The sequence below is a fragment of the Vigna unguiculata genome, chromosome 1, assembly GCF_037176805.1.
Source record: "Vigna unguiculata cultivar grain cowpea cultivar isolate G323 ecotype 2 chromosome 1, ASM3717680v1, whole genome shotgun sequence".
Taxonomy (NCBI): Eukaryota; Viridiplantae; Streptophyta; class Magnoliopsida; order Fabales; family Fabaceae; genus Vigna; species Vigna unguiculata.
This window is the reverse complement of record NC_140792.1, coordinates 24,801,825-24,827,893: the sequence shown is the minus strand read 5'-3', so window position 1 is coordinate 24,827,893 and position 26,069 is coordinate 24,801,825. Positions and strand designations below refer to the sequence as shown.

Genomic DNA, 26,069 nt, shown 5'->3' with positions numbered 1-26,069 from the left:
TATCATATTTTCACTATAATCGTTTTCTTCTTGTAATTATGTAGTTTGACACCTTGGTCTCTTTTAATAATTAAATATTGTTCAATTGTGTTTGAATGGTTTGGATTGTTAAGTTATTTGTTTGTTCAATTATATAAATTGACACTGATCTTCATTTATTATCTTTATGATACGCTTTGACTATACTATTATAAAACAGGATGTTACGAATAAAAAATGTTTAAAACATCCAACCTACTAATATGTTATAAGTTGAATCATTTTACAAAATTTTCAACTTAATAAAATGTGAATCAAGTTGAATTAACTCCTTTTTAGTTCAACTCATCATTATTCTTTTAGGGTTAAATATGCTTTCAAACCCTAAACTTGGACATGAAATAGGAATTCATTTTTATCTTAAATTTTAATACATTGTGGTCTCCAAATTTTATAATCCAACAGATATACTCCTTTTAACTTAATGACATCAATTTTTTTTTTAATTGTTAAACAATAATCTAAGCTAACAATTGAGTTGAAACATATCAATTTGAAATGTCATTTATTATGTCAAAAGTATTTTACCTACTTGGATTGAAAGGATTATAACTATTCACTTTTAAGGAACCAAATTGTATCAGAATTTAAGGTAGAGATAAATCCCAATTTTGTATCCAAATTTAGAGACTAAAAACATATTTAATTCTTATTATTTGATTTTATTATTATTATTACAAGTGTGATTGAGTTATAATTTTAAGAACCAATATACCTCTAAATCAAAAAGCATTCTTTTCATTAAACTATGATAATAATAATACTAAGAAACAATAAACATTATTTTTACATATATCACGTGCATATTTAAAATATTAATTGTCCATTTACTCTATCATCATAATAATTTTCATAGTACTATTATCAACATTATCACTCCAATCATACTTAACTTTGACAGTCACAATCTTCATCTGTTCCATTTCCTCGCTTATCACTCTCGCCCCATCATTATCAATCAACCACAAACACCACTAAACAAACTCACAAAATGTAAGTTATGTAATTTCAATTTAAAATGTAGTACTAACATTTAAAAACTGAAAACCAGGAAATTTTAAAACTATAAACCACGAAACTGAAAATTAGTTTTACTTTTTAAAAATTAAATCTAAAGTCATTCCAAACAAACTTGGAAACAAATTAATATACTAAGACTTCAAGACAAAATTTAGAGTTCTTGATATTTTAAGAGACAATTACAAATTGAATAAAAGACACGAGTTAAAGGGAACCTGTGTTCTTGAAACATAGGTAGACTACGTTGGTGAAAGAAAAAAAAAAAAAAAAAAAAAAACTCAGGACTTGTGAAACTTATTCCGTATTGTCATGCAAAGCACCAATATTTTTCACAGCTAGATAATATTAATCCATTAGTTGATTATTGCTGACGTAGATGTGTAAAGTCTTCCGTAGACAAGCTTACACAAAAAAGTAAAACGAACAAGGAACACTTACAAAATTTACAACGTATATTCTTTGTTCAACATTATGCCACATAGTTTCCACCATTCTTGTTACAAAAACAAGATACAAGAATTCTCTTGTCGTATCTATCACGAAAACATAAGTGCATACACAATCACAGCTAGCCTCTAGTAGCCATAGGGACAGCTATACAATGCCAACAACAATTAATGCAAGCTATTTTAGTAGGCAGTTTTAACAACTTTGAATATTCATCACTTAGCCTCTGGAGCGCTTTTGCTTCCCAAAATGATTTCCCGTTTTCAGAGCGATCACGGAGCTCAAAGTCATGCCTGGCCACACTTGCTTAGGCAAGCAATTCCTTCTTCTAGATAATCTTCCCTGTTAATCCAAAACTCTGGTGCATCCTGTGTTTAAAATATGCCAACAACAGCCATCACATCTACATTGACACATAAGCCTATGCATAGAGAAAAACCAAAAAATTAACAGCTAACTCAAACCTTCATTATTCCTGCAAGTACAGCACCTCCAAGGTACACCATGTGCTTCCTACGTGGTGGATCCTCTATTCTTAGTCGTAATTTCTGATCACCATCAGAACAGAAAAGGTGACAATACGGAAAAATAAGTCGGCCGAATTCGTCATTATAAACTTTCACATACCACAGACTGTTCTCTTTCTTTTTTAAAGCGTCCTGTATTTCCTTAACTTACATGGTTGCATGCTACTGCCATTTTTGGAGGTACCGAAAAGGAAAGTGATAGATCCATAAACTGAGGGACTACAGAAAAGCTTTAGATTTAATTCTTTTTTAATTTTCTAGTGACACCACGTTGGGTTGGGAGGAGCACGTCTTGATGCAATCACGATTCAAAATCATGAGCTGGGAATGTCAATTTAAGGTTAGAACATAATACCGCCAAAAGGCCATATTTAACTCAAGAGAAACAGACCTTTTCCTTCCATACAGATCAATATCTTCATAATTTACTCAACAAAATAATTCTCTCTTTAGGTATTGATAAGTACCCAAGCACTCGGGGAACTCACCCTCACCCTCAGAAGCTATAGCAATTAAGAGAAGAGAACCAAACACTAAAATACTCTACCTCGCAGGTAGCAGCCATTTCCAAGACATTGACAACAGCCTCCAATACAAATTGATAAGTACCGAGGACTTCGGGAACCCACCCTCAAAAGCTAAGGAGGAGAACTAAACATTTAAATACTCCATCGAGCAACCATAAATGTGGGACTTGAGGACCCCATAATACCCAAGTTCCTATCAGGTATACATATACTACATAGCTGATCCCGATAAGGAACTCCATAGGCTAATAAGAATTATTGATTGTTTCTAAATTAACAAGCAACAACAAGTTTAAATACAAAATAAAAAAACTTCCTTTAATAATACACATGCTACATTGGATACACATGCAGAAGCAAAAGAAAAGAAGAAGCCTAAGCTTACCTTCAATCCATCTTTGTTACCCTTCAGGACAACATCAAGATAACGATCAAGTATTTCTTTTTCCAATCTGAAAAAATGGGATGGAGGAAGAATATGAATTCACCAACTTTAACTTTGAAATACAATAAGGGGTGGTAGAACTGGGATCAGATTATAGAATCTAGAAACACTAACCAAAGAAACAAGAATGTCTTTATTGGTTTTATAGAACTCCTCAAACAGTAACAACTCTCAAAAGAATTAGTTTCATTTCAGTTATTTCCCCCACAAAACTGTGCATTTGTATTTTTCACCCCCAACTACTAACAAGCTTTCCCTATTGTCTTTACTCAACTAAATGACAGCTGACCCCATTAACTATTATACATTATAATTTTTCTTATTCTTTCTCTGATACATGTATTTCGTAGAAGGTTTATCAATACTCCCTACTTTAAGTGAGACCTTGTCCTCAAGGTGGAATTGAGGGAACACTAATTGAATCTCATAAGCTTAACTCCAAACTATTCTCACAAGCTCGAAATGTTGCCACTTGAGCAACACCTCTACATCAATCCTAATCGGCTCCTCTTACTGTGGAAGAACATACAGTAACTACTTATACCGGAATGAATGGTTATCTTGATTCATTAGAAATTGGACATGTGAGGAAATTTGTTGTTGAGTTACGTGCTTACTTAAAGACAAATAAACCTTAATTCAAAGAAATCATCTCTTCTACCAAAACATTCATTGGGAAGCAGAAGTCCTTTTAAGGGACACTATTAAAGAACAGATGGAACTACAAATCTTAGTAGATACTTTTACAAGATGTTTTATTTTTTCATAGAAAAAAATTCGCTCAAAAACAAATGCAAAAATGTCCATGAGCATTTTGTCTACTACTGAGGATAGCTTCTAGAAAAATTTAGAGCTCCCTTTCTTCAGTCAAAGCAACAGGTAAAGGTTAGGTTGTGCAGTAGAGAGGTCAATGTAATTTTGGGTTTTGTTATAATTTTTTTATGTTGTTAATTAAGAGCACCAAAGGCTGCACTTGGAAGAATATGAGGAATAAAGAAAATGGACTGAATTGTATGGTAGGTCCATGAAAATATATTATGTAATGTTATTTTCTACATGTTCATGAAGACTTGAGCCCAATTTGAATACAACATATGACAAGTCCAAATTCACATGATCTAGAAGAAGCAATGGGCTCAAGTTTATGTAGTTGAGCTAAATAATTGTTTAAGCCAGTTTTCTTTATTATTAATGTAATTTTCATATTTCTTTTTATTTAAATATTTCAAATGTCTTTTAAGATGGTCTAGGATAGTGTTCTTAGGCTTCCTAAACCATAATGATAAGTAGTGGGGTAGTGCAGAGTCAATTACAGTCGAAATAAGTACTGGTGGAAATTTATTTCTAACTAGAGTCTTATGGGCCTATACTACTTGTCACCCTAAAAGCTTATAAATATGAACATTTTATAAGAAGTTAGAGATATATCAATTTTGAAAGAAAACTATAGTTTATCTTTGTGAGAACTTTGTGAAGTTCTAAATTATAAGAACTCAAATTTGATCTTTTCATATAACTTGCCGTGATCAATCTCGTGACTTATTACTCACCTTTTCATATTTTTTAAGTGTGTCGTCAATATCCTTCTCCATGTTGAATATCAGATCAGTCTCCCTTATATGTTCTCATCTGATATCAAAGCTTCAGCTCTTAGCTCTTGACATTCAATGAGTTTCTTTATTTTTTTTTTCCTTTCAATTTGTTTTTAGGACATTGAAAGAGAATTATTAAGAAAGAAGAAGGAAAGAAATGAAAGAGCATAAGATATAGAGATAAAGGGAAAACGTTTGGTGAGTATTGGGAAAAGACATGATGTAATTGTGATAAGAGAGAGATGGAGAAAAGAAAAACACAAAGCTAGTAGAAAAGAAAATTAGTGAAGAAAAAGAAACAAAAAGAGGAGTTGAGAAAAATAAAAGATAAGGAGTGAAGAGAAAAAGAAGAAAAAAAAGAAGTTGGGGAAAAAGGAAATTCAAGAAAAACTATAGAAGAAAAGAGAAAAGGAAAAATAAACAAAAAAGAAGTGGCCAAAAAAAAGAAAGGAAGATATTTTTTATGATTGCGCAAATATTGTTGTTTTGTCCATTCAACAATGAGAGGAAGAAATTTCCGTAAGATTTCTCAACAATACATAATTTATTACCAATCAATCAACCGTGTTTGCAGGCATTCTAGTTCTGAAATGAAAAACTAATAAAAGGACGATATTTGATCCGGCTATTATGTTTCTCTTGGTGGAAGTGTACTCATGACATTCCATAACGAAGGTCTTCAAAGGAGGAATAATATGATCTAGAAGGATTAATGTAATTTTGGGTTTTTTAATAATTTTTTTATGCTTTTAATTAAGAGTACCAAAGGTTGTGTTAGAATCCCTTGATTTATGTTGTAGAAAATATTTCCTTGTACAATTAAGAAGAAGAAGAAGAAGAAGAAATCTACACGAATATTGAAGGAGAAGAAAAAATAAGGTGTGCATATTGCAAAAGGCTTTATATGGACGGAAACAATCCCATAAGAAATCTACACGAATATTGAAGGAGATGAAAAAATAAGGCAAAAGGCTTTATATGGACGGAAACAATCCCATAGAGCTTGGTTTGAAAGATTCATAAAAGCTATGAAGCAATTTAGCTACAGACAAATTCGTGGAGATCATACTTCGTTTACTAATCATTCAAGGAATGAGAGGACACCAGACCTTCTAGTTTACGTTGATGATATTTGGAAACTAGAAATGATGAAAAAGAGAAGAATTGAAACAAATAGACCAAGAATTTGAACTAACAGAGCTAGGAAGACTGAAGTAGCCTACTCTAACCAGGGAACTTTCATATATCAGCAAAAATATAAAACTGATTTGTTAGCAAAAGCTGGAAAATTTGGGTGCAGACCAGTACCAACTCCCAATGGATCCTAATCACAAGTTATGTAAGGCTGAAGAGGAACCAGCGGTAGACAAAAATATATATTAGAGACTGGTCAGAAATTAATATATCTACCCAAACATTGCCGCATTTAGTGAGTATCATCAGCCAATTTATGCATGAACCAAAGGAAACTCATCTTCATGCTGTTTATAGTATTCTACATTACTTGAAGGGTGGCCTTGGAAAGGGAATATTATTCAAAAGAAATGGAAGACTAATTTGAAGCCTGTACTAATGCATATTATGCAGGTTCTCTTGTTGATAAAAGATCAAAACAACTACATATTTACTTTCCAAGGTGGAACTAAGTGATATGGAGAAGCAAAAAACAGAATGTGGTTGAAAGGTCATATGCTGAATCAGAATCAGAATCATATTAGATGTGAGTTATTATGGCTAAAAATTATAGTAGATGACTTGAAGTTTAATTTGGAGGGACCCATGAAGCTCTACTGTGATTATAAGTCAGCAATAGACATTGTAAATAATCCCATTTAGCATGACAGCACAAAACAAATGGAAATAGATAGACACTTCATTAAGCAAAGAGTAAGAGGTTTAGTATGCATGTCACACATTCCATCTGAGCAATAGCTGGCTAATGTGCTGACAAAAGGACTCAATACCACAAACTCCAATAATCTCATAACCAAGCTGGGAATGGAGGATATTTATTCCTCAACTTGAGAAGTGTTGACATATGGATGTAAATATTACACATTTATTGTAAAATAAATATAGATTGATTGAATAATAAATATAGATTTGTTTGTAAAATCCATAAAATTAAGGGATTGAGATTACAAATTTATTTGGTAGATTTGCTCCTGATTTAGAGTCTTTCTTTCTGGACATCTATTTCCTTTATTACAGGAGATTTACTTCCTTTTATTAGGATTTTGTTTTTCCTTTAAATAACCATGTATTGTTTATTTGTGAGATCAAGAAAAGTAATCTCATAATTATTGCTTACTGCCTACACAATTTTTCACACCGACAAGATAAGGATTCTGCTGTTATTAGTCTTAGAACATCAATATAGAATTCTAGAAGGTACTCTCAGCCAAAGAAAAATGCACTAGGAGGCACTTTAAATATTTTGAAAAATGGACAAAAGGCATTCACAAATATGTATCCACACAGATATGACATTAACTGTCACTTACATCTAATTATCACTACCATGGATCTAGCAGAAAAACATACTGAAGGGTTGAGACTAGGGCGTGCAATACATGTTTGGGCATATATAACAATACTTAAACTCTCGAAGTTTTAGAAAGAAAAGTTTTTTAAGAAATGTATACAGCAAGAGTGCAGACTGTTGCACCTGCCCAAACAGTTAAAGCGGGAAAAGATAAGAGAGACTATTCCATAACAAGACACGTAATATAAAATGCAAATACTTATTTAGAAGTAATAAGAATATAAACTAAAAAATCAGCAACAAAAGATTAAGAACAATTAGAACCAAGGTAAAGAAGAAATGAAAAATTACCGGCTTGGTAATCCAGGATACATGGTGCTCCCTCCACTTAAAACTATGTGTTGATATAGCTGCAAGACAAAACATTACAGCATAAATAAATTGCATGAAAGTTTCAAAATGCCATATCAGAGACAGGAGTGCTGTGAAAAGATTATGGAAAGTGTGCAAGACCCACTAGAGCTGCAGTGGTTCTATTCATAAACGCAATTTTTTCACTTAAAGGAATATTTTAATGATAGATATTTGGACAGGTGGTAGATAACGATGCAATTTAATCATAACCCATGACTCAATACAAATATGATCATGTAATAGAGATCTGACGTCAAATCAAAATATTAGTACAAAGATTGAGAACTGGCTCGATTGAGAAAGCAGAAAGGTGTAACGGTGAAGACAGAGAGCGAGAAAAGAAAAAGATTTTTGCACAAAAATAATCGCCCAAACTTATTGAGTCATACTTTCCACCTCAACTTTTATACAATGCAAGGATACAGTGATTTTCATTCCAGCCAAAGAGTTCCTTAGTGTCAAAAATCAAAGAATATATGATTGTTGAAAGAAATGCTCTTGGGACTAGTTTGGCAGGAAATGACAGACCACATAAAAAAATTCATTAGGCTCGGTGAGTAACTGGATTGAAGTTATAACAAGGTATAGCTAAAGATTAGGCTAGATAACCTCCTTTTCATAAAGTGGTAATGATTGTTGGGTAGTTTGATTTGACACTACTTCACACCAAAAAAGATGTTGATTCTAGCTATATATAATGTAAAATTTGGAAATGAAAGTTTTCTTTCACTTTTCAAGAATGAAAACTAGACTCGTTGAGACACACGTACACCGTGAATCCAAAACAAAAGCAATAGTTTGTTGAAAGATGAAAACAAGAAAAATATGTCTATTACATGGAACTCCAAATTCATTAAGTACACGGGATTTTTAAGTGTACTTTTGAGACACGTGCAAAAAGAATACACTAAATACCAAGAACTCCAAATTCATTAAGTACACGGGACTATAAAGTGTACTTTGGAGACACATGCAAAAAGAATACACTAAATACAAGGAATCTAACAAATGCAATAGTTTGTTGAAAGATGAAACAAGAAAAATATGCCTGGTAAAAGACACACTTATACTAGGAGAAAAGAATTGGCTGAACAGGAGGGGGCTAAATGGAGGTGATGGACCATATGCATAATAAGAGGGAAGAGGAATTGAAGAAAATGACCACTCGAGAGAACATGCCAATGGAGGAGTTCTTTAGAAGACAAGAAATAACGTAACCAAACTATAGGAAACATATAGACAATGAGCTGAATTTGTGTATTTCTGAGACAACACAGGTGCTTTATTTATGTTGAGAAAATTGAATCAATACAATAAATACAGGAGATAAGGTATTATCTAATAATAAAGATAACAGAATAAATGGAAGTGTCCCTGATAATACATACATAATCTAGATATTCTTGATTCTAAATAATACTCCTGAATGTAAAAGATTTGTGCTTTTTATCTATAATTATAATATTCCATCTCAAGTTAGAGCATATTAGTCACATGTGCTCAACTTGCTGCAAATATGACAGATCCTTAGTCCTCCTAGAGACATAGGAAATATGCCTGTCAACTATTCACTTGAGTTGACAAATCTAGTGGTAGTGTCTCCAACTCAAGCTTTTCTCTTGTGAAATGATAATCTACCTCAATATATTCAGTCCTCTCAAGAAAGACAGGAATAGAGGCAATGTGTAATGTTGCTTGATTGTCACATATTAGGTGACTTGAGAATTTTCTTCAAATTTAAGCTTTTTGAGGAGTTGTTTTAGCCATGTGAGCTCACAAGTGACTAATCTCATTGCCCTATATTATACTTCTTCTCTTGATCTTGACACAACATTTGGTTTTCGTACTTTTCAACATTAAATTACCTCCGATAAGAACACAATACCTTGAAGTGGAGAGTCTATCACTTGGTGACCCTACCCAATCAACATCAAAATGCCCAACAATTTGAGTATTTCCCTTGTCTTCATAAATAAGGCCTTAATCAAAAGCATTCTTAATACACTTTAACATCCACGTGATTGCATCCCATTAGTCTTGATCTTGAAAGAGAGAGTTTAGAAATTGACTTATTACGCTCACTACAAAGTCAATATATCAAGGACAAAATATGGTTCTCCTTGGTCAAGTACAACTTTGACACTGAAATACACTGGTGTCCACAGGCGTAGCATTCAACATCTTTGTTTTTCTTATAAAATTACCACAACATATTTTTTGTAAGATATGATCAAACTATCATTGGATTGCTCAACTTCTATACCAAGGAAATACCTCAAATGTTAAAGATCTATTGTTTGGAATTGTTGAACGTGTTTTAGTTGGACAATACACTACCTGTGATAAAAATATCGTCCACATATACAATATGACAGATACATCCTTGGAAAGAATGACAATAAAGCTGAGAATGATCAGTGCCACTTCGTATTATCCCAAACTATTGGGTGGTAGACCGAAAAAACTCAAACTATGCACAAGGTGATTGCTTGAGAACATACAAGAACCTGCGAAGATGACATACCATATCGGAGACACTCCTTGAGCAACAAATGGAAGAACTTGCTCCATGTACACTTCCTCATCAAGATAACCATGTAGAAATGTATTCTTGATATCAACATGAAACAAAGTCCAATGATGAATAGTTGTAATGGAGAAGAGAAATTAAATGTCATTTTGGCAACATAAGAGAAAGTGTCAGTATAATCTTACCCATAGACTTTTGTGTATCCTTTGACAACTAGGTGAGATTTATAGCAGTTAATTTTGACATCAAACTTTGTTCTAAGAGTGTATAACCACCACCAACACCCAGCAATTTATTTGTTAGCTAGAAAAGGAACCAACTTTCAAGTACCATTACTTTAAAGGGCACATATCTCATCAATCATCACTTGTCACCTTTTTGGGTGAGATAAAGCTTCACCTCGGGAGTTAGCAACAAGAACATAATAAGGGTCTTGTACTACAAAGTCAATAGATTGAGAGTCGCATTGATATACCTATGGCAGTGTTGGCATCTAAAGGCATGGTAAAGTCATTTGGTGATGAAGAATGATTGACAAAGGTGGGAAATTGACTACATATATCTTGATTAAAAGGATCAAGTATATAATATGAGACGAAAGAAAGAGATGTTAGTAGAAACAAAATACTGACTAAATTTAGGAGAGAAATACTAGTACCATTTTTGAGAACGATACTAACCTAGAAAGACACATTTCAACTACCCAGGAGAGGGTTTATTTTGACCAGGTGTGAGATTATGTACAAAACAGATAAAACAAAAATCACATGGAAGAAGAATGTAAGATGAGAATAAGGAAAATTGACAAAATGACAACCTAATCATTAAGGATAGATAATGGCATCTAATTAGTGAGATAACATGTGGTTAAGATAGAATTTTCCCAAAAATAAAGGGGAACATGAATAGAAAGGAGAAGGTTCCAAGTAGTTTTTTCATTAGCTACTCCACTTTGTTCAGGAGTATCGAGACACGAAGATTGCCAAAGAATACCATTAGATGCCATAAATTGTTAAAATTAGTATGATAGGTAATCACAAGCATTGTCACTCTAAAAAGCATGTATGGATATACTAACCAATGGTTTGATTTTATTATGAAATGAGTGAAAGATAGAAAACATTTTGATCGATTTTGCATCAACCAAATTCAATTGCATTTAGAATATTCATCAATAAAGTAAACAAAATATCTAAAACCAAAAGGAATAGCAATACAAAAAGGATACCAAATCTTTATTATTAGAGGGTACCATATTTTCTCTATTTATTGTATTGATTCCGTTTTCTTAAGATAAATAAAGCATCTACATTGTCTTAGAAACACATGATATCAACTCAATGTTTCTATTTCCTACAGTTTAGCATGATATCAATGTTTATCCTAATAAAGTTTATTGGGCCTATCATACCACTACTATCGAGTTGCTAAAAGACCACCCACAAATACATAATTCCCACATTCGAGATGTTCAAGCCCTTTTGTATGGGATTGTGTTTGAAATCTCACATTGATTAAAGACATGATCAAAGTTCAGTATATATTCGGGTGGTACGATAGGTCCAACAAATTTAACTAGGATAGACTTGGATACCATTTCAGAAAGTAGCCTTTAACATAAGTCGATCTCACAATATAGGTTTGTAAGATGAAGTTTGCACTCACTCAAACTATAATTTGGTCATATCTCTAGTCGATGTGGGATCTCCAATAATACCAAAGAGAAAACATGTGGCAATAGAATTTAAAAACTCAAATCTAAACAAATGAGATATCACAACCCCCTAGAATGGGCTTAAGAGGTCCTGACAATCATGCCTGTGACGACAAGTGGGATTCAACAAAACTAGACACATGGGTTGCACCTTTCTAGCCTACCACTGACCTCAAAGGCGATGGTGGAGCCACGTGGCAACTCCATTCGAGATGCAACCACCAACGTTGTGATCACCCGCATGGTGTGCACCTTTCTATCCCACCACTAGCCTCAAAAGCAGCAATGGTGGATAGTGGCAGTGGCTGTTGTTTACGTGGCAGCGTAGAGTTCCTAAGACTGGGAGCACATATACCAACCTAAACTATGTAAGGAAAAAAAGAAATATTTTATTGAGAACAATTACATTCTCATCATCTCTACTTCTAACAATCAATCTCTACAAAATAAGAAAATAAAATATATGTTAAAATGAATATGAACATTGTTGAGATATTTTCTACCAATCAATATGAAGATATTCAGAATAATTTTATTTTAATAATTCGCTATTTGCAGCAATGGATTTCAAAAAGAGTATCGTACCATCATCCGATTGTCAATATCCATTTCCTGAATGCAGCGAAAAACCATGTCAGCCATTCCATCACCTTCTACATCTATGAGATCCTGTTCAATGGGGAAAAGGCCAAGCAATCATAAATGCCAGCAAATTACATGCTAAGTAATTAAGCTAAAATTACAAACATAGTGAAAATACTTTTGTTATCCTCTTAAAGAAGAATTGCCATAACGATTCTGATGGGATTTTCACTTCGAAAATATGTCATTTAAAGAGACAAAAAATAAATCTGTCTTTAACAATAGAAAACATTAGTCAAATGGGCAACAAATACCTACCGGAGTGAAAAGAGCCTCAGGAGCTTGGAACCTTTCGGTACCTACTTTAATGACCCTTCCATCTGGAAGCTGATTCACATAAGATAAATTAACATGGAGGAAAAAAGGGAAGGACTATTATGAGATTGATATTGACTTGATATGATGTGATATACTACAATGTGTGATTTGATTGTAAAACCTAGAGCATGAAACCTTAATTATACTAATTTTAGATAAATAATCATGACATAAGGAAATATGATAACCTCCCATCCCCTTCACCGATGCTCATAGGATAAACAATACATTACTCATATTTTCCCTCCCCTACTCTTTTCTTGGACCAAATCAAACAACAGAAGCCTCCCCTTCCATCCTTTAGACCAAAAGCACCACGTGGGCGACAGCGATGATATCAATAATAATCAATAGTACAAAGTACTTGCATGCATTCAGGCACAAAAACAATGAATCTAATTACTGAAAGTCTTGAAAAGCACGGGTATTGAAATTCATTAAAGAACATATTCAAGTATCAACAGAACATGATCCTCCTGTCCCTCTATCCTAAGGAAAGCCATTTTAACCAGAATTTCCAACTGAATCTAGAATTATTCACACAGAACTAGTCATAAAAAGATTTCAAAATAAAATGTAGGATCTCAACTTACAGTATAATTTTTAACAAGGATGGTGGTCTCAAGCCCCAACTGGTATTCCCTCTTGTAGTCGTAACTGCGGCGAAAATAGATGGACCAACTAAGGAAAGATCACAGGACACAGAAAATCAAAGTGTGGCTTCAGATTTGTAGCTAACCTTATATAGCACAGCTTCTCTTTGATTTCCCTAACAGTCTCAAAATCAGCAGTCCTATTTAATGCATACCTTGAGGACAGAAAATTGTGTTCTAATAAGAACTTAAGTATACATAAGATATTACAACTGAAATTAAAGGAGTTGGTCCATACCCCCTCCTTGAAAGCAAATCAACAAGATAGGAGGTTATATGTCGACCAGCAACATTCATTCGTTTAGTTAGATGAGGGAAAGAATAGCCATCAACAACTGGAACCTGGATGATAACTTTCATGATTAACAGTTTTTGAACGTATATAAAGAATAAAGAATAATAATAATTTAGTATTACGGTAATGGCAAAATACTGAAAATGTTAGCCACCTTTCACACTCTTAAACCATGGATCGTTCAACATAACACTTGTGTACATGATTGGTGATCATACAGTGTTTCATTCACATACTAGACTTCACAATCATTCACAAAATGAAAATAGAAATGAGGAGTCCCCATTCTCAATAAAAGAAAATAAACAAGGAATCACAAGTCACAATATTTTATCTATTCATTGCTTCAAGAAAATTCCAATGGCAGAGTAAAAGTTTTTTCTTGAAGAATTGATATAAATTCTCTACATCAATCTTAATTCCAAACTGCAAAACCACTAAGGATGTTTTTGAGACATGATACACTGTTACTTGCATAAATCATTGGCTGGGACACACATACAACAGGATCAAAGCCAGCCACTTTGTGAGTTCTGATTCAAGCTCTCCTTTCTCAGTTGTAGGACCTTTAGATGATCCTCCAATTATTTAGCCTTATTCAAACGCCCACTAAAATGTGGGGAATCCATTCAAATGTATGGTTTATATGCTTGGTATACATATACATTAGCTGCTAACCCATGTATGTGAAAGAAAAAGGAAACACGATGGGTCCAGACTCGAAGAAGTTGGGTTAATATCGACAATGAAGGCATAAGGGGTGGTGGAGGAATTGTAATTAAAGAAATAGTGGAGAATTCATTTAGTGCAGAGAACAGGGTTCCAAAGTAGAAGGCAATGTGACAAAATGATAAATGAAGGATGTGTTAGACCTCCCATTAAAGGGGTATAAGTGAGGCAAGATAAACGGCAGTGAAAAAACAGTAACAATGACAACTGTCAGTACACAAATGTGAAAATTGTAATGCACTAATCTGTCACAGTAAAGAGAAACAGACAGACTGGGAATTTATGACAGAGCAATATATTGGGATTTGAAACAGAGTGGAGGGAGATTGAGCAGGGCTTTTTGAGTTCTGAATACTCTTGTAGAGATTGTAGTTCTTTTCTTTCCTCTGAAGATCAAGATCATCTTGTTCCTGTTGTCCATTGGTCAGGGAAGTTGTATCCCAATAAAATTCTTTCCATTTCCTTGCAATCTGATCCAGTTCTATCAGCATGACTATGGTGTCATTGAGGGAAATTGGAAAAAACTTACACTAATGAGCTTGAAGGGATGGGGGTAAAGAGAATTTGGAGACATTTCTGGTAGTCTGAGGCTCTAAGACTGTGATCAAACAATATATGATTATACTTTTGTGGGTCCATTAGCACTTACTTTTTATTAAAATTCTAATACGGATTGGTGCCTCTTGGTCGATTGGAAACCATTGTCTGGTAAGTGAAGTTACTGCTTCTTCATTTATTATCATATAATAGAAATTGGCTATTAATCTAGCTATTGAATTAAAATAACTCAGCAAACTTTAGAAAAATTAAGCTATAAGCATGCAACAAAATAGTTGGTTTTTTTTATCTGAAAAGTATAATTCAATATAAGTTGACAGAGTACATAAGAGTACTAGTTAATGTAAAATGTTATGGCAATGTTACAAATGGTACAAGCTTTCAATGAGTGGCGGATTTCAAGAAATGAGGTTACAAAAGAAGTCATTCACTAGCTGAATACTGATTCTAATTTAGACTTTTTCAACAAATTCACTAACGACAACAATATACATATATCTAGGATTCTAATCAACCAATGCTAGGGGATGGATTCAGTGACTTTTAGCTGGAGAAAGTCACGTAACTTTAGTTAATTTTCATATGTCAGATGGCCAACTTCAATTTTCCAAAAAAAAAATAAATAAAAGAAACCAATTAAAATTTGAGCAAAGTTAACTAAAGTTACGGGAAAAAGTCACTGAATCTGTTCCCCAACGATAGTGTAGATGTCCATTCTGTTTTAACACTATTTAAAAAGTATTTTGACGACATGCTCACATATCCACCATGGAATTTAAAGCTTTCATCCAATAAGTAATATTTATAAAATTACGTTATATATATAACAAATAAATTAGCAATCCAATCCAAAAATATGAACAATGCTAAACAAACTAATGATTATATTCATGCACTAAATTGAAAGAAGCCAAATATGATATTCACATAAATGCAACAGTGACATGCATTCAAAGTTAGAATCAAATAAGCTTATTCACTACCCACTGTGCAAAATATAACATTCGTTAAAGAGAGATATGACATTGTCATATGTTTGATTTAGATACTGTGCCCAATTCAATTTAAGATTTGTTATAACAATCAACAAGGGAACAAGCTTGTAAGGTTCGGCATCATAATATTTATATACAACTAACATTGTGCAAAAATTGACTGTAGTAAAAAGCAATGTACAAAGAAGGAAAGAAGTGAGATTGAAACAAATAGACAAAACCTAGTGTCATTATAGTGGTCACCATAACAAGAGGCACAGAAGCTAATTAATTACCACATGAGTGACACCATCACCAGAGTCAATAACTAATCCAGTCAACAAACCTGAGACAAGTAAAGAAACGTTGAAGTGAAAGGTGAAAGAGGGCACAAAGTGAGCACATGTTGGAGAAGGAAGAGCAAGTTTTCCAGAGAACACATTGATGGGAAAAAAAAAAAAAAAAAAAAAAACTCCCTATTTCACAAAGAAGTTCTTACAAGTTATGATATGTAATTTCACTAAATGTGATGTGTAATTATAACAGAGTATGAACAACTAAACTTTATAAATAATTAAATGCTATAAAGAGAGTCGGCATTTTTCAAAAATGTTTAATAAGACTCATGAGAGTAAACTACAATTAGACTGAGATAACAGAAAAACAAAACATCAACCTTCACTCATCTCTATAAGCACCTTGAGCATATAATGTTAGAACAGCCTGGATTTGGATAAACACTCCAGCAAAATTGTACTTCTCAAACATCATCTCGACCTGCCAGGCCAAATAGCATAAAACAACAATATTATAACTAAGAATTTAATTTTTATCCTCAGCCGATATAAAGATTTTTACATTGTCAACTAATCAGAAATTAACTAATTAGAAATTAAATTGAATACCATTTTTAAAGTAACTGTATAAAAGTCAACAATCTTACTACATGTAATTTATGATTGGATAAGCATACAAAAAAACTTTTACCTTGATAGAATTAAATAACTGTATATAAGATATACTAGTTCTTTTATTTATTCTATTTTTTCAAAGGAAAGCAACGGAATCAGTAAGCAAACCATTTTTTCACGATTCTTGGAAGGATTGAGAGGCGGATCCGTGAGTAGAATCTTACAGTCTGGAGGGTTAATCTGTCAAAATGAACCGAATTACAGAGAGAAAGAGCAACAATAGTTGAAAGAAAATTCAGAAACAAGCCCCAGAGAGTCACCTTCAATTCATTGTAAAATGCATGATCCCATACATGACACATATCATCCCAATTTTGCACTATGCCGTTGTTCACAGGATAAGATACATCAAGCTGATGCCGCAACTCTGCACAGCTTTCGCCAACAACAATATCCTAATCACAACACAAACAACCAATCTAATTTCATAAGATCATCACAATCATCGAAATCATCATCATCGTTATAAATAATAATAATGATAATAATACCTTGCAACAACAACAACCTCTTATAATAAGGCTTAACATTGAGATAATGAATTTGGATTACCTTAACCTCTTGTTCGGTAAGTGATTCTTCGTAACGGAGCATTGGCCTTCCCACTACGCAAGGAAAGACCGATGTGGGGAAATTCTCCCCAGAAAATCCACACTTCACATACTGCATTCACATATATTAAGAACAAAAGTCATTTCAGAAATATACCACCATTCAGATCGTGGAAATGCAAATGTTGCACTAATTCAGCGTATTTTGCAAGATCCGTTCCAATCCAATGCAAAAGGTGCGAGAGAGAAGAGAAGTACCCCGGTTCCGTTGTCGCAAACAACGACTTTTCGGCTGTCCATGGTGCCTTGGTGGAGCTCCTGCAGTGCCTTTTCCTCGTTTTCTAACACTTCTTTTGCTTCTCTTTTTAACACTTTCGCTTCTGACTTTGGCTTCTACCGTGAAAATGCGGCAAAGGGGTGAGTGGGATCTACGGCTTGGTGGATCCAGTAAAAGGTGATAAGCGAAACGACCCCATTGCTTTGTCGTTTTACCAGTGGAAAAAATAATCCGGTGAATAGTCCTTTATTATATTATATGTTTTAACTTTTGTATCTATAAAAAAGTTAATTAAGTTTCAAGTTTTTGATAATTTCAAAAATTTTCAATTAAATTTTTATAGTATATTGAAATTTAAAAATTATATTTTTCAATTAATTTTTGGTTATTTAATTTGTTAGTTAATTAGATTATATGATTCTTAATACAATGATTTTTATTATTTAGTTTTTTTTTATATATATAATTTTCTAATACTTTACTTATATAATTTATAACTTAAGTATAATCCAAAGTTTATCCTTTTTTACAGTCTCCAGCTCGGACACAGGTTGTCCGTTACGGTCATGTTAAATATGTTAGTAAATTGTCGAATTAAAATACTATGTAATATGATGTTAATTTTATAAAATTAAGAAATTGAACAATTAAAAATTATAAAATAACATATGACAAGTAAGACGATAGGATAGAGTAACATCACTTAGTTAACATAGCTAACAGTCATATTATTTAGTTATTGTACTATATCTAGGCTGTTTAACCTAACTACAACCATCAGATCCGCATACATAATCCCTTAAGGATGCAAATGATCATCATGTATGTCGAACAAGCAAAAGTAAGCAGTCTAAGCCGCTAACTTAAGGAAATCAAACGAGAACTTGATAGACCTAAAACACTACTAACCAGGCCCATTTACGGCCCAATCAAAAGCTCAGCCCATGACGTGGCTAGACATAATTAATAATCTACAAATATGCATGGACCCCACGAATTAAAAGTACGCATTCATTAATCCATTAATCATGAGATTTGACTTTCTGAGAAATTCTTTGCTGACTTGAGCGTCGGAGTTTTCTCCGCAGGTAACCCCTCTTGGGTACGCACCGGTGCGAGCCGACACGTCTGAGGATAGCATACATCAGCCGAAAAAGAGCCTACTGAGGAGATTGCGGATTGAGGTAAGGTAATATTCGTGTCTAACATCTCTTATTTGTTCTCCGCAGAAACAATTGGCACCCACCATGGGGCACGAAGTAATACTTTACGAATCAACCCGCACTCTCTCGAAGATGGTTTCTACCCGCAACAGAGTCGGAGTCAACAAGCAACTGAAGCAGGTCCTGTAGCACATGCTGGTACCACCCCGGACCTGACCGCTATCCTTGAAGGCCAAGCCAAAATGCAACAAGAGCTAGCTAATCCGAAGAAGCGCATGCTAATGAAATGGAGGCACTCAGACAGGAAAACTCCTGGCTAAGGAGAAAGATTGAGGATGATCCCACTCAAAAGGGAAAGCCAAGGAAACGTTAGAAGCCACAAAGTCCTCGACTTTCCAGCCTAGTGAGGAGGAAAGTGAGTACAATCCTACCCCCTACACCTTCACCACCACTCAACAGACTCCCATCATCTCAACCCATCATACACACTTCCACCCTACCCTCCTAGGACACCCTGTAGCACCTACCCCCGCTACCCCCGCTGCCACCCTTCCCACTACCCACATTCCACCTCACAACTTTACCTCCACCCTCCTCACTACCCACATCCCACCTCACAACTTTACTTCCACCTTTCCTACTCTCATCCATCATCCCATTCCACCTCACCCGTTACCATCCCAACCACCCAGGCGCCGCCACCCTTTTACCGATTTCATCGCCAACACCCCTCTCACTGCCCAGTGGGAACCCTTCACGCTGGACCGTTATACAGGTGAAACTGATCCAGACGAGCACCTCAATGTATACATAACACACGTCACCCTCTACACTTCCCACGATGTCGTTTTCTGCAAAGCCTTTCCAACCACCCTTAAAGGCCCCGCCCTCGAATGGTTCACAACTCTACCTCCATACTCCATCGACTGCTTTGACACGCTCTTCCACATGTTCACTACTCACTTTGTCGGCAGCCGTCCACATCAAACCACAACTTTTTCTCTCCTCGGTGTCAGACAGGACCAAGACGAGACATTGCGGACCTTCATCGACGGTTTCAGCAAGGCCGCCTTCCGCAGCCACACCTTAACCAAGAGATAATACTGCAATGTATGGCACTCACTCTCAAACCCGACCCCTTCGCAATGTATGAACTGAAGCTCCGCGCTGCAGACTACATCCACATGGAAGAGATGCAAACCCTCAACACAAAATTCTACAACGACTACACACCCTCCGCTGCCACCCCCCCCTAAACCACCCTCACGGCCTGATCCTAGACCCAAGGAACCCCGCCAACCTCGCTTCACCAAATACACCCTCCTGAGTGTTCCTAGATCCTGCCTTCTTGATGAAGCTCTTCAAGCCGACCTCATCCCACCACCTCGCAAAACATCCAATCCTCCCAACACTGACATGACCAAATATTGTCGCTATCACCGTAACAATGGCCATACTATAGACGAATGTAAAGCACTCTAAGACAAAATTGAAGAATTGGTTCGTGCTGGCCATTTCCTTCGCTTCATCCGCGGAGACGACAACCCACACCCTCCATGATCCGACCACCAATATCCTCCATACGATTCTCACCGCGACAAACGTCCTCACCAACCCACCAGCCATGACCCCCAACCTGCTCGCACTGATGTCGCCCCAACCGATCCCCCACTACGCAGCACCATTAACACTATCTCTGGCGACTTTGCTAGTGAAGGATCCACCTCCTCGGCCATAAAGAAGCATCTTTGCCAACTCCAGTCCATCAGCCACATAACTCACTCCCACCACAGACGCCGCATGCCTCCCATAACCTTTACAGACGATGACTTCCATGGTGTCAATCACCAATAGGATGACCCCATGGTCATCACAGTCGAACTAGAAAACTACGCAGTCAAGAAAGTCCTTATCGACTAGGGCAGTTCAGTTGACATCCTATATTGGACGACATACCAGAAACTACAACTTCCAACCACTGCGATGGTTCCCTACGATGAACTAATATACAGCTTCTCCGGGGAGAAGGTCTCCACTCGCGGCTACATCGACCTCCACACCGTCTTTCGTGATGGCACTCAAACCAAAACAATCCCCATTCATTTCCTTGTTGTAGACGCGTCTACGTCATACAATGTACTCCTTGTATCTACATCTCATCTGGCCATGAAATTTCCCTCCTCATCTGGTGACATCCTCACCATCCACGGCGATCAATGGCTCGTGCGAGAATATTACATGGCCAGCCTACGCCCACAACTACCCATCCTTCAAACAAACCATATTGAGCGTCCACTCGACTCTGACATAGCCTTATCTAGAGATGATTTGGATCCCAGAGTAGGCCGTGATGCACGCCTCGAGCCTGTCGATGAAACCATACCACTGGAACTCCCTAATGGATGCACCCTCAAGTTGGGCATCGGTCTTCAACACGACCAACGTGAAATGCTTACACCCACCCTCATCAGCAACACCGACCTCTTCACCTGGTCTACCGCTGACTTACCTGGCGTTGACCCTCAAGTCGCGGTCCACAAACTCTCCATTTACAAAGAAGTCCAGTATCTCTCTCAGAAAAAATGTAAACTTGGTGAAGAACGTCGACTTGCAGCAAAAATCGAAGCCAACAAGTTACTTAGGGCAGGTTTCATCGAAGAAGCTCACTACACCACCTGGCTCTCCAATGTAGTTCTAGTCAAAAAAGCTAACAGCAAATGGCGAAGGTGCGTCGATTACACGAATCTAAATAAGGACTATCCCAAGGACGCAAATTCTTCGGCGTTGATCATGGCAAATTCCTTGACTTCATGTTGACACAACGCGGCATAGAAGCAAATCCCGAAAAATGCAATGCTATCATTGAGAGACGAAGCCCCAACAATGTAAAAGAGGTCCAACGCCTCATTGGCCGCCTAACCACCATATCCCGTTTCCTACCGAAGTTAGCCGAGCAAACCTAGCACATCATTCAATAACTCAAGAAATCTGCAAGGTTCTCCTGGAGTAACGAATGCGAGCAGGTGTTCCAAAACCTCAAAACTATTTTAACCTCACCACTCATCGTCCACAAGCCAAACACCCATCAACCCCATCTTGTATACATCACCGCCACAGATCATACTGTAAGTGTCGCGCTAGTTTAAGATGTCAATGGCACTCAACATCCTGTATACATCATCAGCCGAACCTTACAGGATCCAGAAACCAAGTACCAAATGGTGGAGAAGTTAGCCATATCCATCGTACACACAGCACAACGCCTACACCCCTACTTCCAAAACCACATCATCATCATCAAAATCGATTACCCCATTCAGAAGATACTCCAAAAGCCAGACCTCGTCGGTCGCATGTCGTCTTGGGCCGTTGAACTATCCGAGTTCAACATCTGGTACGAACCCCACGACCCCATCAAAGATGAGTGCCTCCTCGACTTCGTCAATGACCTACAACACACCCCCGGCGAAGACCAGTGGACACTCTGTGTTGATGGTTCTTCCAATCCGAAAGGAGCAGGGGCCAGTATTGTCCTCGAAGGCCCCAACGACATCCTGATCGAAAAATCCCTCCATTTTGCCTTTAAAACCTCCAACAATCAAGCCGAATATAAAGCCATTCTCGTCGGCTTATCCCTCGCATGCGACGTTGGCGTCAAAACACTCATGTGCAAAATCGATTCCAAACTCACAATGGGCCATCTAAACGACAAATTCCAAATCAAAGACCCTACCCTCTTGCAGTATTATCACCTAGTCTGCAATGTCATTCAATCCACTTTTGAACAAGTACACATCCAACACATCCCAAGAACCAAAAATGTCAAGGCCGACATATTATCTAAACTGGCTAGTACTAAGCTCAAGAGCTGGCACAAATCCCTCTTACAACAAACACTATTCACACCATCCACAACCAACGTGTGCCTTCATCTAACCCAGAACCAAACCGACAATTGGACAACTTACATCCAGTACCTCTAAACCGGTAACCCTCACCCGATGCTAACAAGAGTTGGCTGGCTAAAGCCGCCAGGTGTAAGGACCAATTATTTTTTTTCTTCTCCTTTTATTTTAAGGGTTGCCCCAATCTATTGGGCCTAAAGGCTGGCCCAAAGAAGGTTCAGACCTAATCTGCCCTAACCCCACTCACTCCTTTCACTTTAAGAAATCCGCCCCTTCCTTTCCCCTAAAGTTGTTAAGAACTTGCTCTGCTAGGGTTTGGTTTCCGTCGCTGCTAAGTTCGCCCAAACTCGTTTCACACCAAGTAAGTTGTTCCTTAACCCATACTTTTTCTCCTTGGGCTGGTTTTCGTAGTTCCTAGTGGGGGATTCACAGTAGTGACCTCATTTCCCTTTCGTGTCACTGTTCACAACTCTCAACACTACTCTCGAAGCGACTGTGTTTGTGGGGTAAGCGTCGGGATCCCTTGCTAGCTTATTTCTAGGTAAGGGAAGTTAGGGTTTACAGTTATTTATATTTTTCGTATGCTTTCTGAGTTTGAATCATATGCTTGAAGTATACTCGTGGTTTGATTGCTTGGTATTGGTAAAAGTGTGATTTTTGGCGTTGTTCCTGTGTTTTTCACGAGTGAACAGTGGTGGGCACTGGTTTTCTCGTCCAAGCGAGCATGCCTCACCTAGGTGAGACTAACAGAGGCTCGCCCAAGCTTTTCTGTGCAAACTGTCGCTTAGGCGACTCGTCTTCATTTTGAGCGAGGTGTAATCTCGCTTAGGCGAGAAGGAGCTCGCCTGAGCGAGAATTCGCAGGAGCCACTGTTCCACTGCTCGAGCTCTCGCCTGAGCGAGAGGATCTCTCGCCTGAGCGAGGTCTTCTAGCCTAAGCGAGATTGGGGCAGGTTTTGGTGCTATAATATGAATGGCCAATGATGTGATTGCTTGCTTGACTGACTTGAATGCTTTGCTAGAAAGGTTTGAGGGATGATGCATTGATTAATATATGATGTTGAGATGAAAATGATATGTTGCTTTATTGTGTATGAATTAGAAAGCATGAGTTGTATGATTTGTTGTTTGTACATGATATCAGTATTATGGAAACTTTCTGATTGGTTGGTAAAACATCTACAAAGTTTGAGTAGGGCGTAATTCCATATCTCTTGTAGTGAGAGCTCATGGTGGTGCCTCATCTAATGGATGTAATCCCAAGGGCCCTCCTAGTGAGAGTCATTGGTGGTGCCTCCATATAAGGGCGTAATTCCACGCGAGTATCGTGGTGGCGCCTCAAGGCTAGGACGTAATTCCACAAAGGCTACATGGTGGTGCCTCATGTAAGTGTTATGATATAAGACTCTTTTACACTTGCTTACCCTTTCGCTTGTTGTATGTTTGTGTGTGGTCTTCTCCTTTGCGATGATCATCAATGTTATTGATGTGAGCATATGTGAGAGCCCCTGGCAGTGGTAATGATAATGGAAATACCGCAGCTTGATGGTTATGGACGAATATCGGGCTCACTATGGAGCCACGGCGGATGGAGTTTTATTAGATTAAGATCCTCTTGTTTTGGACAAGACTTTATGCTACTTTTAAACTAGCGTTCTTCGCTTAGGCCGTGTGTGGCTCTTTCTTTTTGGCATGGATATGTATGAGGTGCAATATACCTCCATAGCCCAAACGTTGTACTCTCTGAATACTTTATGTATGCGACGCTTTATTTTACTTGGATTTATCTATTTAATTGGGACGTTACACCAGGTACACGATGATAGGAGATGATTTATAGAAGCGTGGATACGGCCAGCCACTCCTTAAATGCGTCACAATCGAACAAGCCCAATACATAATAAAAGAATTGCACAAAGGCATATGCGGACATCACTCCGGCGCACGCACCATGACCACCAGAATCCTCCGTGCCAGCTACTTCTGGCCAACCATGGAGATAGACTGCCATACCTTTGTCAAAAAATACATACCCTGCCAGAAGCATGGCAACCTCATCCATCAAAAGCAAGAACAACTCCACTTCATACTCTCCCCATGGCCCTTCGCAAAATGGGGAATGGACATCCTCAGCCCCTTTTCCCCGGGGAAAGGTCAAGTAAAATTCCTTATAGTAGTCATCGACTACTTCACTAAATGGATAGAGGCCACCAGAATCCTCCGCGTCAGCTACTTCTGGCCAATCATGGAGGCAGACTGCCATACCTTTGTCAAAAAATACATACCCTGCCAGAAGCATGGCAACCTCATCCATCAAAAGCAAGAACAACTCCACTCCATACTCTCCCCATAGCCCTTTGCAAAATGGGGAATGGACATCCTCGGTCCCTTTTCCCCGGGGAAAGGTCAAGTAAAATTCCTTATAGTAGTCATCGACTACTTCACCAAATGGATAGAGGCCAAACCACTAGCCACCATTACAGCTCAACAAGTTCAGCAGTTCGTTTGGAAAGATATCATATGCTGATATGGCGTCCCACATACGATCATAACTGACAATGGCCGGCAATTCATAGACAAAGAACTCGCTAAGTTCTACACCGGCCTCGACATCAAACATGTAACCAGCTCTGTCGAACATCCGCAAACCAATGGGCAGGCCGAAGCAGCCAACAAAGTCATACTAGTAGAATTGCACAAACGGTTGGATAACACCAAAGGCCGATGGCCAGAAGAATTAGTGGAAGTGCTGTGGGCCTACAGATGTACCCCTAATCAGCAACAAGTGAATCTTCTTTCAGCCTAGTATACGATGCAAAGGCCATGATACCGGTAGAAATTGACAACCATCTCTATGTCGAGAACTATACAACCCAGATCAAAACCACCAAAACATGTGCACCCACCTCGACCTTCTGTCTGAATTAAGAGACAAAGCTCAAATAAGCAACTTAGCAGCTAAACAAAGAGCGACCAGAAAATATAACGCGAATTTATGCCCACGATCATTCGCCAAAGGAGAACTAGTTTGGAGGATGGCCAGCAGCGCGAGAAAGAAGGATGGCAAATTCTCCGCCAATTGGGACGACCCATACCGAATACGCAAAGATGCTGGGGGTGGCGCTTACAAGCTTGAACAATTATCAGGCGAAAAGATACCAAATACATGAAATGTGTCCCATCTCAAATTTTACTTCAGTTAGAATACTTACTGTACCGAATACTTGTAACTCTGGGTGTACTATTTTTCCTCACCTGGCATTTTTCCCTAAGGAGGGTTTTAACCAGGGAGTT

At 37.2% G+C, this 26,069-nt stretch overlaps 1 protein-coding gene across 8 annotated transcripts; it reads right to left on the bottom strand.

The window, feature by feature from the left end:
* Positions 1-1,474: 1,474 nt before the first annotated feature.
* ARP2 (actin related protein 2) lies at positions 1,475-17,858 on the bottom strand. Of its 8 annotated transcripts, XR_014993432.1 has the most exons (17): positions 17,690-17,858; positions 17,433-17,543; positions 17,141-17,275; positions 16,989-17,060; positions 16,608-16,686; positions 16,206-16,255; positions 13,592-13,695; positions 13,440-13,508; positions 13,294-13,357; positions 12,641-12,709; positions 12,326-12,409; positions 10,021-10,106; positions 7,434-7,492; positions 2,946-3,012; positions 2,134-2,354; positions 1,971-2,054; positions 1,829-1,874 (listed from the first exon to the last, which is right to left on the bottom strand). XR_014993432.1 is itself a non-coding variant. In XM_028078008.2 (15 exons), the coding sequence occupies exons 1-15, from the start codon at positions 17,729-17,731 to the stop codon at positions 1,794-1,796; spliced, it is 1,170 nt and encodes a 389-aa protein (XP_027933809.1). In that variant the 5' UTR covers positions 17,732-17,858; the 3' UTR covers positions 1,475-1,793. The 8 variants fall into 8 exon arrangements, 1 of the variants encoding a protein (XP_027933809.1); XR_014993426.1 differs by lacking the exon at positions 10,021-10,106 and having other exon boundaries at positions 1,838-1,874; XM_028078008.2 differs by lacking the exons at positions 2,134-2,354; positions 10,021-10,106 and having other exon boundaries at positions 1,475-1,874.
* Between the last annotated feature and the right edge of the window lie 8,211 nt (positions 17,859-26,069).

Excerpts from the sequence above, each read along its gene's own strand:
- ARP2 (XM_028078008.2), bottom strand. The coding sequence starts at position 17,731 with ATGGACAGCCGAAAAGTCGTTGTTTGCGACAACGGAACCGGG. Across the intron at positions 16,256-16,607 it reads TCTAACATTATATGCTCAAG|GTTTGTTGACTGGATTAGTT; the intron begins GTGCTTATAGAG and ends TACTTGTCTCAG. Across the intron at positions 13,358-13,439 it reads GAGAAGCTGTGCTATATAAG|TTACGACTACAAGAGGGAAT; the intron begins GTTAGCTACAAA and ends TTTTCGCCGCAG.